Source organism: Aspergillus ibericus (genome assembly GCF_003184845.1).
Source record: "Aspergillus ibericus CBS 121593 unplaced genomic scaffold BO80scaffold_1, whole genome shotgun sequence".
NCBI classification, from domain to species: domain Eukaryota; kingdom Fungi; phylum Ascomycota; class Eurotiomycetes; order Eurotiales; family Aspergillaceae; genus Aspergillus; species Aspergillus ibericus.
Window position 1 is genome coordinate 1,218,692 of NW_020292099.1, and position 14,004 is coordinate 1,232,695.

The window sequence follows — 14,004 nt, forward strand, 5'->3', positions numbered from 1 at the left end:
GTCGCAAGCACCGACCTCTTCCTCTGTATCCAGATAGATAATTTTTGCTATCCGCGCATTGTTAGAGTTGATTCTTGCAGGACTAAGGCCTGCCAGCTTTACTGATCTAGGATCTACATAGTACATAACTAGTACTTAGTAGTGACAGTAGCAATCACCCAGCACTGCAAAGATGCTATCGATTGGCTACCAGCAGCCGATCCTTTTCCCTTTCCGGGAATCTAGGCGGTCAGCCCGATGGATCGAGTATCTATCTACTTCCCCCGGAGCTCTGACAAAGTAAACATCTCTTTCGATTGCCTTCTCATCAGTGACCCTTCTGGATCTCCTGCTATCGGAAATCCTTAGCCGCTCGCTCATTTGTTCTCCTCGTCGCTACCAGGAAGCCTGATCAAATCCCGACTGTCTGGTCTGATGACGGAGAACGGCCACGAGGCTGAGCCTCTAATCCGTGATGGACGGACTCGGGCAGTTTCGAATACTCTAGCAGGTCAAGAAGACACTGAAGAGGCATCCAAGAGCAGTGGTTTTCTTTTCCTTCTGACCCTAGCCATGGGAGGGTGAGTTGTTGACTGTACAAGGCTTGACCGCCGGCCTCATTAACCTGCCCCCTAGTATCCAGATTGTCTACTCGATCCAGCATTCCAGTGGATCGGTGAGTTCGACCCCCATATGAAGGCGAGTATTAGCCGCTAACCAAACTTCGCTTCTTCTATGCCTAGCCATATCTGCTCTCGTTAGGAATGAGCAAAGCACTACTCGCATTTGTGTGGATCGCGGGGCCCCTTACCGGTACTCTCGTGCAGCCTTACATTGGCATCCGAAGTGACAATTGCCGCATCTCCTGGGGCAAGAGAAAGCCTTTCATGGTCTTCGGGGGAGCAATTCTAGCCGCTTGCCTGTTGGCGTTGGCGTGGGTGCGAGAAATAGTTGGCAGCGTACTGGGCCTCCTTGGCATCGATGCTCAGGCAGCTGAAGCTAAAACAGCAGTGATTATTGCTGCGACTCTCTTGATGTACTGTCAAGATTTTGCTATCAACACCGGTATTTTCTTTGAGCTGATCTGGGCACTCTCTTTTCTAAACATGAAGCTGACCTCATGTCACAGTTCAAGCAGCAACCCGGGCGTTCATTGTTGACAACGCCCCTGCTCACCAGCAGGAGACAGCAAATGCCTGGGCAAGCCGTCATGTCAGCGCAGGAAACATCTTCGGCTTTATCATCGGTGGTTTGGATCTACCAAAGGCTCTCCCATTCCTCTGGAATACCCAGTTTAAAGCGATCAGTGTAATCGCCAGCGTGTCTCTGGCAATCACCTTGTCCATCACTTGCTCTTACATTGAGGAAAAAGATCCCCGCGCAGAGCCATCGGCATATCAAGGACCGGGGTTCATCTCATTGCTCCAGTCTATCAAAGAATCTGCCCACCGTCTCCCCTTGCGTATACGTAAGGTCTACATGATCCAGGCCGCAGCATGGTTTGGATGGTTTTCATTCTTATTCTACGCCACCACGTACATAGGGCAGCTGTATGTGAACCCTATCTTCGACGAGCATCGTGGCCTATCGGATGATGAGATTAACAAGGTGTGGGAAGAAGCTACACGCATCGGCACTTTGGCCCTGCTTGTAAACGCACTGGTGTCTTTTGCAGCAAGTGTTATCCTACCACTACTAGTTGTTCCGTCTGAGAAGCAGATGGCAACTCAAACAAGCACTGGCCTAAGCACGTTACCCTTCAAGCTTTGGATCCCTGGGTTTACGCTGCGGCGCGCATGGCTTCTTTCTCACTTCCTGTTTTCCATTTGTATGTTTGGCACGTTCTTCATATCTTCCCCCGGCCAGGCATCGGTGATGACAGGGGTCATTGGCATCGCCTGGGCCGTCACAGCGTGGGCGCCATATGCGCTCATCGCATCCGAAATCACCCAGGAAGACCCTGGTCGGCCAACTCAGCATCAGCGAGGGAGATCTATCGAAACAGAAGGGTCAAGCATTCTTCCATACAGCGAAGAGGCCGGCGAACCAAGGGTAGCGGGTGATAAGGCAGCAAATCAAGCTGGAGTCGTTCTTGGGCTGCACAACGTCGCCATCTCCTTTCCTCAGATCATTTCTAGTGCTATAGGCAGCCTCATCTTCAAGGCGCTACAGAAGCCACGAGGGGAGCCCTGGGACACCAGCACAGCATGGGTGATGAGGCTTGGGGGATGTGCAGCCGTACTTGCAGGTTTTTTGACAATGGGTCTCGAGGAGCAAGGTGGAAGAAAGTAGGGACGCCGCTGCGCAACTGTCTATATACTCTTGGATCCCCGATATTGGGCCCAGGATAATCGATCATTACACTGCCTCGCCAATGGTGGCCATAAAGTTGTTGCCAGCGCAATGGGTTCTGGCAGCCTCGTAGCATCGTTTGAAGCTGGCAAACTGCAGGTGATGTCAACAAGAATGCTGGCATGAGCTCTGGTCACATCTCGACAGGGTTCAGAGAGAACCTCAATATGGGCGCCTTGGTCCTATCGCTCATCCTCAAGCCATATCCATTACACACCCTGTCTTCAGTCACCGTACTCATTCTATTTTCATCACAACGCAGGGCACATCCTGTCACCGGGCCGCCTACGCCTCCTACAACAGGCAATGGTACGTGGAAGAGCCGCTATGAGACGCTGCACACGTTCACTTCGCAACGCATGAATTACACACGCTGAACAAAGACGACTCTCTCCCCAGAATTTAAAGTACGAGTTGACCGCTGTCTGCGCATGCAATCTGGGACACAAATCTTGGAGCGCACTGTCCGAGCCTTTGGCGGCGCTGACACCTCTAGATACAACATGATCGGGGGTAGCGTCAGCGAAGCCAACTTCTTGTTCATAAAGCCCCTCGCCGGCGAGGAAGCCAGCCGAATCGCAGGCCCAATTATCATCTCTCCCCCCAAGTGACAAAGCCAACCAGCGTCACCAAAACACCACCGGAGCCCTAGTAGGCCTCTACATCCTTCCGCACGACGCCACCATTCTCACCACCCGCCTCGACTACCTCCCCTGGACGTCTCTTCCTTGGTTCATCCATCGGGGGTTGCAAGACATTCTCGTCGTCCTCGCCAAGCCATGAATGAGCCACCACCGCAGCCAACTCGCTCCGTTCCACGGTCTCCACTCGGCCAGATCGTCTCGTCGCCCGGGTTCGAGACATACAGTTCGTCCGAGACGGCAACATGGCAGACATGGCCGCGGGTGCCGTGTTAGCCGGGGGCGGCAATTCCGGCCGCATCGTCACGGATATTGCGGTAGTCTGGTGCGAGGGTCACCGAGACATGAGATCGTACGATGGAACGATATCCTGGGGCGTTGAGCCTCCTCCTACTCCTCCTACTTCTCCCTCCGTAATACCAGACAATAAGACGCTCCACTTCCGGCCCGGTGGCAAGAGTGGTAGCGGAGAGCTAAGTTTCCATGGCTGTTGTGGCGCTAGTCGAGTTCTTTGTTTTGAGATGGAGCGTCGAGTCGGATGATGAGGTGTATCATGATTCGCTCTTGGAGATTAGATTCGGGGTTCTCTCTTCGGCGTTTTGTGTCAGGGGTCGGGTGATTGAATAGAACGTCAGGCCTACACTACACACTAGAAGACACGTCCTCATCACCAGCACCTCAGTCTATATCTAAGAGTATGAGAGTCGCTTTTGGACTTGTTATATTACGTATATCAAAGACGCCTTATGCGGCTTATTGGGACATGCATTGGGTGCCATGTGAGTAATAGATCATGGGTGGCAGTATCTTGCAGTACGACACTGTGGATCACGTGCATGGATATTATGGATCGTTATGTGTGGATGTGTCTCGATATAGATAGTCGGTTTGGCTAGTGGCTACATTACCCTGGGTTTCACTACGACGTCACTCTCCAAAGACCAGAGATGACCACGAAGATAAGAGGAATCTCCCATAATGATCCTAAGATCTGTGCGTACATGGATGAACAAACCGAACGATATACTTAGTAAGTAGTACTCAAGAGAAAAAATGAAGAAGAAGAAGAAGAAGAAGAAGAAGAAGAAGAAGAAGAAGAAGAACAGCGCTATGCTTCATCACTCGTTCACGTGTCTACACACACACACACACACACACACACACACACACACACACATCCCCATTTACGATTCCTATACTACTTACCGCGACGAAAGAATGAGACTGGCTATTGGCTGGCCTTTCGGCTCTCGTAATGCCCACGCAGGTCATCGACTTCTTTTTGGAGCCGCGTCAAATCTGCCAAGATGTCATTGGCGTTCGATGGGTGGGGGATGAATTCGACTTCCGTCGGCGCTGGTGCCGGTGCTGGTACCGGTGCCGTTGGTGCCTCGTCGAGTGGTTTCCCTGAACGGAGACTGAGTCCACTGCTGTCGTTGCTGTGGTTGCTCGATCCGCGAGAGCGTCGTGGCGGTGGAGGCGGGGGTAGGGGGTTGTAAAGCGAGGCCCGCTTGGTCGACGGCCCTGGCGTTGATGGTAATGCCTCTGTGGGCGATGATGGAGCAGCCGCAGCAGAAGATTCAGGACGCAGGGACGAGGTCGCGGAGTCCGTAGGCTCCTCGGATGGTGTACTGCCCGTGCGGGACTCCCGCGTTCGTGACGGGTTCAAGGACCAGGAGCCTGGACTAGGGGGCGGCGACGATTCAGCCGTGGACTCCTGCGCCGCGTGGATGGAGAGCCGCAGTGGGTTGACCTTAGATGCCGTGGTCTTCGACCGTCTCATCTGACTGTGTCGTCTGCTGAGCGGGGGCGTTGGTGGCCGCTTGTTCTGCGACTGACTGCGCCGGAGCGACTCTGACGGCTGCGGCGGGGCTGGCTCATCCCTGGGCTGGGCTGAGAAATAGTCCGACCCCGACTGGGAGGGTCGGCGGGAGTATGATGGCTCAGATGGGGTGCCATGGAAAGAGAACCGGCTGGTAGACTTGCCGGGGGTGGTTTGGGTGAGAGCTGGCGTGGTGCCAGGGCTTGGGGCGATCCGTTTCCCGTGATGACTCTTGGGCGGAGGGGGTGGTATCCTATCCCTGTTTCCCGGGCGGCTGGCGGGAGGGCGTGAATTGATTTCTACTGACGAGGGCAAGCCCGAGCCAGCCCGGCTGGCTGGTCCAGGACGCAAGTCGGATGGTCGAGATACATCCGTCGAGCTACTGTCGGGCGTCCGGGTGCCCCCATAGGACGTGGAGGAGCGAGTCGACCCGGCTATGGGCGCGGTTTCTCGCGATGGGCCAACCTGTTCCAGGTCTACTGGCTGGTTGTGGATGCTTCGCTGCACGGGGATCGTGAAGGCTGCAGGCGGCGCGGATCCCCTGGAGGATAAGGCTGGGTCTGGAACGGTCCTGATCGATGGCTGGGAGCGATCATCGCCCCCGGGAGGTGGTTGAGCGGCCTGGTAGGTGCGTCGGGGATTCAGATCATCGACATCCTGCTGCTCATCCTCCTCCCCATCCTCATCGGTCGCATACGAGGGCTGGTGAAACGGGTCCGAGACGGACTGATCATCGGAGGAGGCCGCGTCGTCGAGATCCGGGGTCAGAGAAGCTGGAGGGGTTCGAGGGACGGGGCGGAAGGACATCGAAGGAAAGGTCACGGCGGGGGGTTTCGAGGATGAGGACAAGGAGGTGGTGGAATACGAGGGGAGGGAGGGATTGGGCGGCGCGAAGGCATCTGGGATGGAAGGTCAGCATCCAGGCCGGTTCAGCTCTCAGTCCATCTCGTCCGACCAGCACGCGACGAACGGTGCGCAGGAACCGGAACCGTCGGACGGACTCACTCTCGGGCTTCTTAGGGCGGAAAGGATTTGATCCAGACATCGCGGAGGAGGAGAAGGGCAGCACTGACCATGAGAGCAGGGAAGGGAGGAAGGATTGTTGGGGAGGGAAGGTTGGGTTGGGAAGGAAGAAAAGGGAGGTTCGCACTCCAGTTCCTCGGCCTGGTGAGTCTACACTTAGAATACTGACTGGCGGCTTGGACTCTCCTCTTTCTTTCTCGCATGTTGCATTCTGCCCCGGCAATTTCCCCTCGACTCTCTCCCATTCTTCCTCCCTAATTTCTCTCTCTCTCTCTCATGATAGTCAAAAATAAAAGACACCTAATCGAAGAAAAAAAAAAAAAAAATCGAAGAAAAAACAAGGTATATATGGTACAGTGAAGAATGGTAGATAGGTATAGGCGCATAGTACCCACCCACGCGGAACCCAACGGACCCTCCCAAAACACCTCTCCAGTTATACAAAGAATAAGATATCAAATCAACGGCGCAATCAAATGGTCATCACAGTAGTCCTCCCTCGAGGGTCAATGCCCGAGAAAGCCTGGGTATCAACTCGCCCGTGTATCACGAAATCAATCTCTTCTTCTTCTTCTTCTTCCTCCTCCTCCTCCCACCCTTGCCTTGGCGCACCCCCCCCCCACGACCCGTGCAAAAGAAATGCCGATTCAGTCTATCGTCGTTTTAGCTTTCCTCGTAAACATGCCACTCGTCGCTGCCAAAGAAGGCCTGTGCCAGACTCTTGCCACTCTCCGTCGGTTGGCTGAAGGCGACCTGTTCCTTAGGGATCTCCATCCCGTAGATAAAGTTGCTCACTACACAGTCCAAGAGGTCCATAGCAATCCCTTTCCGGCGCGATGAGCCCGACGTCCAAATGCGCGAGATCCCCACAATGGCGGGATGCTTTGCATCCCCGACCGTCACCGATGAGTCTGGTCCACTGGTCGATGGGGTCGACTTCTGGACCGGTCGTGACTCCCAGATCCGCTCCGTCAAACACGCTCCAACGCATCGACTGTCTTTCATGTGCAGAAACACCTTATACCGGTCCACCTTCTCCACCGCCGCGTTCTGGTTGAGATGCTGCGGCGGTTCCGTCTGACTCCACAGGATCTCATCCTCGATCGTGGGGGAGGAGAGCTCCTTGCAGATCACCTCCAGCACTTTCTTGGCCTGGTTCTTCGCCGACGGCGATGCCTTGCGATCCACAATGACCACATATCCCTCATCAAACCGGGTGGCTTCGTACACCCAGCGCGATGCATTGGCCCGCATGAAGGCCTTCCCAAGATCCACCCCCGTCGAGTTCATGTCGTGAAATTTCTTATGAAGGGCCGAATCCTCCGCGTTCGATGGCACATATTCCATCCCGCATGTTGCACACGTCCTCCGCACTTCGTGACCCAAATCGATCTGCATCTGCTTCAAGGGGCCCGGCTGCTGCGGCTGGGGCGCTTTCTTCTTGGGTGGAACGACCGAGGCGCGCACGCTATTCGAGTTGACCTCCGTGAGTGGGGTGGCGCTGCTGACATCCTTGGTGTCGGAGTGTTTACGCTTAAGGAAGGCAAACGTGGGTTTCCGCGTGTTGGGTGGAGGGGGGCTTAGCCGGGGGGGTGGTGATGATGGGGGTGTCGATAGCTCGTCCTCCTGGGTCCCTTCGGACAGGAGCACTGAATTGCGACGCGACGGGCTGGACATGACTGCTGCGGAGGACTCGCGGATAGCATATTGAAGGCTGTTCTCGGCCTCATCGGAATCATTGCCGGAGAGAACGCGTCGTTTTTTGGCCGCTGGCCGTTGGTCATCATCGTAGACGCGCCACAGGGGCCGTCCGTAAGTTTTCATCATGAGACCTCTGCGTGGGGGGGAAAGAGGGGAGCGTGTTAGTTCTAGTGGCGGAATCCAAGGGATAGGGAGCCAGGAGCAGGGGCAGCAGCACACGTACCGCTTGAATGAATTTGTCACAGTCCACGGCATCTCCCTTTCTGATGTAAAAGATGCATTCAAGCGAGGTAGAACATCTATGGCCGTGGGTTTGAAAGGAGAGAGGAAAGGAAGAAGAAGGGAGAACCAGGGAGAGCCGATCGATGATGCAGTGGAATGAGCTGCCTGACGGAATGCCAGGAAATTATGATGGGAGGCCCGGATTGGCGGTCGCCGATCGACGGGAAACGCGTGAATACCGCCGAGCTAGGCCCCATTCAGTCATATTGCTCTCGGCGATTCTCTGGTGATTCTCTCCCACTTACCTCGCAATCACAGGTTCTTGCCCCTCGTCGCGGGAGTTGGGAGGGAATCTCTCCGAGGAGACAATGGAACCAGCCGTCCACTTTATACACACACACACTCTCTCTCTCTCTCTCTCACACACACCCCCGCCCAGGCAGCACTCCAGCGCTCAGCAAGCTACTATCTCCCCGGAGCCAGGCTCCCGTTGCCCGTTGATGTCGGTGGTGGCGTGCCGGGATGTCAAAAAAAGGCTCCTGACTCAAATCCAATTATACGCGCGGGTGATACGTGTGGAACACTCCACTGCTGAAGAAGGAATAACAATGAGGGAATCACACCGAAGTAGACAACTTCCCCCCGTCCCTGGACGAGGGCCGGCTTACTTCTTATGAGAGCAACCTGGCCATGGTGAATCATCCTCCGTCCCGACTTCGCCTCCCTATATCATGAGCCCCCAACCAACCAGACTCACCGGTGCAACACACAGGTTGGCTTAGTATGTACGGACAAGTCGGTGGCAGCTGAGGTGGCAGGCCGCGTCGCTACGTCTCCGAGTAATGACTCTATCTATTTCCTGTCACGCATCTCCCGTTGGTCTCCCCTCCGGTCCAGCGCATACCGGATCAGCCACTCCGTTGCTTGGGAGGGGGCAAATTCATAGATCGACCGGGAACCATCCTCTTTTTCTGCGCCCCCAGCCTCGCCCTTGCTGGGCGATAGTGATGCCTTACTGGGCCATGACCATGTCATGGCACCTCCCCTAGACATTGACTTGCAGCTCGGGTTCTCAGATTTGTTCCGGGATTGGATGTGACGGCTACACAGGGTTCCGGGTGATCTGGATCTACCTGCATCTTCTCCCCTCTCTCTGCTTTCTTGTGGGGGGCGCTGTGTTAGCTGTCCTCGGGCAGCTCCAGGTCGGTCCCTCCACCACATGGGGGTTCTTCCGTCTCGAGTATGGAGTACAGGAGGCCTCGATGTTATCAGGCTTACAGCCAAGCCGTGGCTGGATCAGAGCCACTCTCCCCCGACCATCACTGACAGCCGGATCGAAGTTGCCGATCGTAGGGACGCGCATCATCTTTCTACTAGAGTGTTTGCTTTTTTCCCTTTACCTTTCGACTCTTCCTCACCGGGTCATGATTATCATTTATCCCTCCCGGCCCGGAGGAGGGATGCCGGTGGTGAGCTGAACCATCTGATCTTTCCCCCCCATTTCGTACCTGCACGAAGGTACCACTCAATTCCAAGCACGGAGTAGATAGCACAACTTCTGCGCGCCCCGTAGGGAAACCCTTCCTGAAAATGTAATAGTCCTATGTAGATATACTGATCAGGTCCGTCCACACCCCGGGGCGGGGAAGCGCGACCAGATCTCGTCAGACTGCTGTCAAATCAGGCTAGATGCCGCCGCGAGGAGCTTCTCGAGCCACGGCAGGTGGGACATGATGTCGATAGGGAGGCCACTGGGGCCGCTCACTGGGCCGACGGTCACGCCTCTGTGCAACCTGGCGGTTACACCTCAAGGTAATGTGTACGAGGGGCCTCCCGCGGGGGAAGAATCATGGACCAGGGCACCGGAGATATTGACCTAGGCAGGATGCTTGATGGATGCAATGTGATGAGATGAGTCTTCCATCTGAGTAAGATGTGGCGTCCCCCAAGGCTCCCACTACTTATTAGTCGGGTGCATGGTTGGTAAATGAACCGTGTCTTGGTAACCCGAAGACGGCTTGAGGCTAAGTACTTATCTGACCTATCTCCAACCGACATGACCCTCCCATCACATCGATCGACCCTGGTCTGGGGATCAAACGAGGCCGAAGTTGGCGTGAAGAAAGGGTGAGCAAGCCAATGATGACCGGAGGAGGCGCCGGTCGAATGCATTGTTGATCGGAGCTGGCGCTTATTGGACGGGCGCGGAGGGGGCGACAGCTTGAATTTAGTGGTGTTTCTAGCTTAGGTCAGGTCTGATACTACTAGTTACGGATACTATCTAGGTATCTACTTCTAGTCGAGTGTTTGAGATCGACTGCAGCCGGAGGATGTTCGGCAGTCTCAGTGAGAGAAATTCATGGAAGGCTAGTTACGGTACAGACGGGGTATGTAACCTGTAACCTGTCTCCTGTACAGCATGCAATCCCCGGGGGAGTGACACTTGACTCAGGTATGGTATTAGGTGATGTCTGGCCCTTCAAAAAGTCTAAGATGCCTTCGTATTGGCGGGATGGAAAGTAAAACAATGGGGAACGGGACCACCCCCAACTAACTGAGCCAAACCAACCCAATTGAACCAAAACCACAATTTTTTCCCTCGTTTTTCCATCCCGAACCCGTTTTTCTGCTGCGAATCTCCCCCAAACCCGAACCTCCGCCGTCCGTCCAAGCCCCCAAGGAATTACCCCGGCGCTCCTTCGACCGTCTCACTCTCACTCCCTTGGTTCCTTCGGCGACTTTTCATTCGCAAAAGCATTGTGATCCTCTTCCTTCGTGGCCTCATTGTTCCAAGTGAGGGGAAGCTGCAGAGCGATAACGTGAGAGAATAATAAGGAAGGGGGCCGAAGCTGCTGCTGCACCTTTTATAAACTCTCGCCGGCTTATTCTCCATCTCTTTTTCCTTGCGCTCGGGGGTCTTCTGTCTCGTTGCTTTTTTCCCCTTATCTTCCCTGCCTCTGCTGCCGTCCCGATTCACGGCCCATAGCAAGATACTCAAAAAGCTCTCTGCCTGGGAGCTCTCGATTTCAGTCTTCCTCCGATCACCGTCGCCAATTCTTCACATCAGACCATGTCGGACCCTCTCCAGAATGCAGGGAAGAGAAAGCGAGCCAGTACGTGCAACAATCCAATTAGAACCGCGCGGTTTGGGCTCATCGGGGCGTCTGATTCACTCATTTCGATCCCAATGATGCCCCCTCCCTCTGCCTTCTTCTTCCCCCCTGTCCCTTTTACCATCTCGTGCATTCCCCGCCTTCTTTTTTTTTTCCCCTTATCTCCAACGCGGGAGATCAACATTCTTTTTCTTCACTGTCGTCTTTATTTTCACGGCCTTCTCACCACGGCTCCCCCACCCCCGATTTAACTGCCTGTATCATTATCTCTCTTCTATTCTCCACTTTCTCCAGTCCTGGTGTTCTATTCCCTCCTGGGGACACCTATCTATCGCACCGCCTCAGTTTTCGCGCCGCGCAATTACCGACTGCGTGATTTTTTGTTTCCGTTGATTAGCATCAAAAATGGTTGCTAACCTGACTCCACCCGCAGGGACGCAGTCCTGCCCGCCGCCCGAATTGCCGCAGCTCGTTGCGGAGCAGCATGCTCCTATCCCCGCCCATGACAAAGAGACCCAGCGTCTGATCGTCGTTCTCTCCCATGCCAGCTTGGAGACCTACAAGGCTTCGAGCGGGCGCAACGGCTCCGGCCGTGATGAGAAGTACTCCTTGCTCAACAGCGATGAGCACATCGGTGTCATGCGCAAGATGAACCGGGACATCAGCGAGGCTCGCCCGGATATTACACATCAGGTCGGTTGCTCCTCGGCCTCGTCACAAGCCCTGGTAGCAAGTTGCTGATATTTGGTTTCTAGTGCTTGCTTACTCTGCTTGACTCCCCCGTAAACAAGGCCGGCAAGCTGCAGATCTTTATCCACACTGCCAAGGGCGTCTTGATCGAAGTGAACCCCACCGTTCGCATTCCCCGTACGTTCAAGCGGTTCGCCGGTTTGATGGTCCAGCTCCTTCACCGGCTCTCCATCCGTTCTACCAACTCCCAGGAAAAGCTCCTGAAGGTCATCAAGAACCCCATTACCGACCACCTGCCCCCCAACTGCCGTAAGGTGACTCTCAGTTTCGAGGCCCCGGTGGTGCGCACCCGGGACTACATCGAGTCGCTGGGTCCCAAGGAGAGCGTGTGTATCTTCGTGGGCGCCATGGCCAAGGGTCACGATGATTTCGCCGACTCCTTCAAGGACGACACGATCAGTATCAGCAACTACAGTCTGAGTGCGAGCGTTGCGTGCAGCAAGTTCTGCCATGCCGCCGAGGAAGTGTGGGATATCGTCTGAGCGAGGCACGGCTGCCGCTCCTATCCCGCTTCTCAGAAACGGCCAAAGCTTGACGAGGTGACGAATTTCCTTGCGCTAATACATCGGAAGGGCATGATCGAGAACGGTCAGCGGGTCCTAGAACGGGGACGAACTTGTCTTCCACGCGCTGTCGCTTTCTCTCTGCCTGGGTGAATTTGCATCGCTTGCTGTTATCTGCACGTCTTGATGGGTTTTCGTGTCTTTCTCGCGCCTCGCATCGTGGTCGCTGCTCGACTGCCGCATGCGATATGGAAAACTAGGATCACATCATATTTCTGGGCCTCGTGACGCTCGGGCGGTCCCCTTTCGACGGGCCGACGCCGGGGTCACTGCGCGGCAACCCTGCTCCGGTCTCTTCTGGTAGATACCTCTGTTTTGAGTTCTGCAGGATCGATTGTCTCGACGCGGGTCTGGGTCCATTTCCAATGTCTATGAGGGTGATCTGGAAGGTCTATTGCTCTGTAATCTCGAATGCCCTGGCAGGGTGTTGTATAGTGTCGTCGCCGCCCTGCACTCGGGGCAAATATACATACACGCGAATACACCCGATACATATCTATGAATGGAGGAAACAGAACGGTCTCGGATGGCTTTGAACCCCTCCCTTCAGCGCCCCTGATACTCGTCCCTGTCTTCTCGACCTCGTTTTTCCCTTGCCCTTGGTCTGTGGGTAACCCAGTCGGCCCACTGGCAGGCCCATCAGTAGTTTCGTAGACCCAGTTGTGGATGCACGTAATAGTACCATGTAGAGTCCCGTGGTCATGGCGCTGGGGAATGGTGACGTTGAAGACCCCAAGGAGCCAATATAATTGACGGGGAGACTAGAGCCGATCGCACCATGGAGAGGGCCGGAATTCGTGTCGAAGCGCGAGAGAAGAACAGGAAAAAGTGGGAAACGAGCGAGAAAGGAGGTGAGGGCCATGCACCACGGGCTACTAAGTATCTACTAACCGATGGAGGGGAGAGGATCCTGGTGCCTGAGGCCGGTCATCTGCTCCTTCCTTTCTGATCAGTTGGGGTGGTGTCATCTCCTCTTCTCTCTCTGGCTTCAATTCCTCTTCGTCTCCCCTGAGTCCGGTCTCACTCGTCTGCCTCCCCCGTCCTCTCAGCTCATTGATTACGAACAAATGAAGCAATAAACTCTGACTCATTCCATCAAGGCCGGTCAGTGGAGGGCATTATTGTTACAACTTGATGACCAGAGTCAATCGGGTGGCGCCGGTGGCTGGGGATGGAGTCTCCAGTTCGACGTGGCATGCAGCCATCGCAGCAGGTGGATCGCCCGCTTGGGTCGATGGAGATGGATTTACTCCGTACATGAAACCAATGGAAGATCGAAGTCGTCCGAATGATCATGATGCCGTTGGCTGATGGGCACCAGAGACACCACCTTTCAAAGGCGCGGCCAACGCCTTCCTCTGACGGATGGATCCCGTGGTGTTCGCCTCCTTTCACCGTGATTTTCGAAAGATTCCTGTTCGGGTGTTCTAGATGCCCCTCCCTCCTTCTGGCTGAGGGCGATGATCCACGGAGCACATTTGGCGGTCAGATCGCACCGGCCGGCGACTAACAGCAGCAGATGTGCCCGAAGCAGGAACAAAACCACCCCCCCATCGGTCAAGCAGATTTGCCCCTCAGTGGCACCTCATCCCCCTCAGCACGGTTGCTTGCTGACATGCCCGCCTGCGATTCGTTGTTCCCTCGTGATTGGTGACCACCCAAGGCGTCTGATGTCCAATCCCTGGCCCTAGCCGAGTGAGCCCGCGTTGCAATAGTTCAGGTCTTCATGAAAGTCAAGTGAAGTGCCCCCCCCCCAAATCCCTTGGCTGGCGCCGGCCTATGCACCTGTCGCGGTTTCAGCGTCTCTTTCGTTTGGTAACTGTCGTCTCCACCCCTGC

The 14,004-nt window shown here is 55.1% G+C and overlaps 5 protein-coding genes across 5 annotated transcripts; 3 read left to right on the top strand and 2 right to left on the bottom strand.

Moving 5' to 3' along the window:
- The first annotated feature begins 269 nt into the window (after positions 1–269).
- On the top strand, positions 270–2,362 carry BO80DRAFT_9946 (putative sucrose transporter). Its single transcript, XM_025724995.1, has 4 exons — positions 270–560; positions 616–655; positions 723–1,044; positions 1,109–2,362. Exons 1-4 carry the CDS (start codon positions 415–417, stop codon positions 2,269–2,271), a joined length of 1,671 nt encoding a protein of 556 aa, XP_025580693.1. The 5' UTR covers positions 270–414; the 3' UTR covers positions 2,272–2,362.
- Positions 2,363–2,545: 183 nt separating this feature from the next.
- BO80DRAFT_489868 (uncharacterized protein) lies at positions 2,546–3,599 on the top strand (the record flags this gene model as incomplete). Its single annotated transcript, XM_025723610.1, has 4 exons — positions 2,546–2,849; positions 2,899–3,096; positions 3,200–3,385; positions 3,480–3,599. Exons 1-4 carry the CDS (start codon positions 2,763–2,765, stop codon positions 3,597–3,599), a joined length of 591 nt encoding a protein of 196 aa, XP_025580694.1. The 5' UTR covers positions 2,546–2,762.
- A 601-nt stretch (positions 3,600–4,200) lies between these two features.
- Positions 4,201–5,839, bottom strand: BO80DRAFT_343989 (uncharacterized protein; the record flags this gene model as incomplete). The annotated part of the gene is made up of 4 exons (XM_025715255.1): positions 4,201–5,173; positions 5,302–5,315; positions 5,362–5,693; positions 5,800–5,839. The coding sequence occupies 4 exons, from the start codon at positions 5,837–5,839 to the stop codon at positions 4,201–4,203; spliced, it is 1,359 nt and encodes a 452-aa protein (XP_025580695.1).
- Positions 5,840–6,480: 641 nt separating this feature from the next.
- Positions 6,481–9,106, bottom strand: BO80DRAFT_451094 (ESCO family N-acetyltransferase; the record flags this gene model as incomplete). Its single annotated transcript, XM_025721865.1, has 3 exons — positions 6,481–7,651; positions 7,742–7,986; positions 9,068–9,106. The coding sequence occupies 3 exons, from the start codon at positions 9,104–9,106 to the stop codon at positions 6,481–6,483; spliced, it is 1,455 nt and encodes a 484-aa protein (XP_025580696.1).
- Positions 9,107–10,810: 1,704 nt separating this feature from the next.
- Positions 10,811–12,085, top strand: BO80DRAFT_343316 (18S rRNA pseudouridine methyltransferase; the record flags this gene model as incomplete). Its single annotated transcript, XM_025715229.1, has 3 exons — positions 10,811–10,853; positions 11,287–11,546; positions 11,609–12,085. The coding sequence occupies 3 exons, from the start codon at positions 10,811–10,813 to the stop codon at positions 12,083–12,085; spliced, it is 780 nt and encodes a 259-aa protein (XP_025580697.1).
- Between the last annotated feature and the right edge of the window lie 1,919 nt (positions 12,086–14,004).

What these genes read in the sequence shown, in the direction of transcription:
- BO80DRAFT_9946 (XM_025724995.1), top strand. Translation starts at nt 415, where the DNA reads ATGACGGAGAACGGCCACGAGGCTGAGCCTCTAATCCGTGATGGACGG. An exon ending in TCCAGCATTCCAGTGGATCG is followed by an intron (nt 656 to 722) that starts GTGAGTTCGACC and finishes TTCTATGCCTAG; the next exon opens with CCATATCTGCTCTCGTTAGG. An exon ending in AGATTTTGCTATCAACACCG is followed by an intron (nt 1,045 to 1,108) that starts GTATTTTCTTTG and finishes CTCATGTCACAG; the next exon opens with TTCAAGCAGCAACCCGGGCG.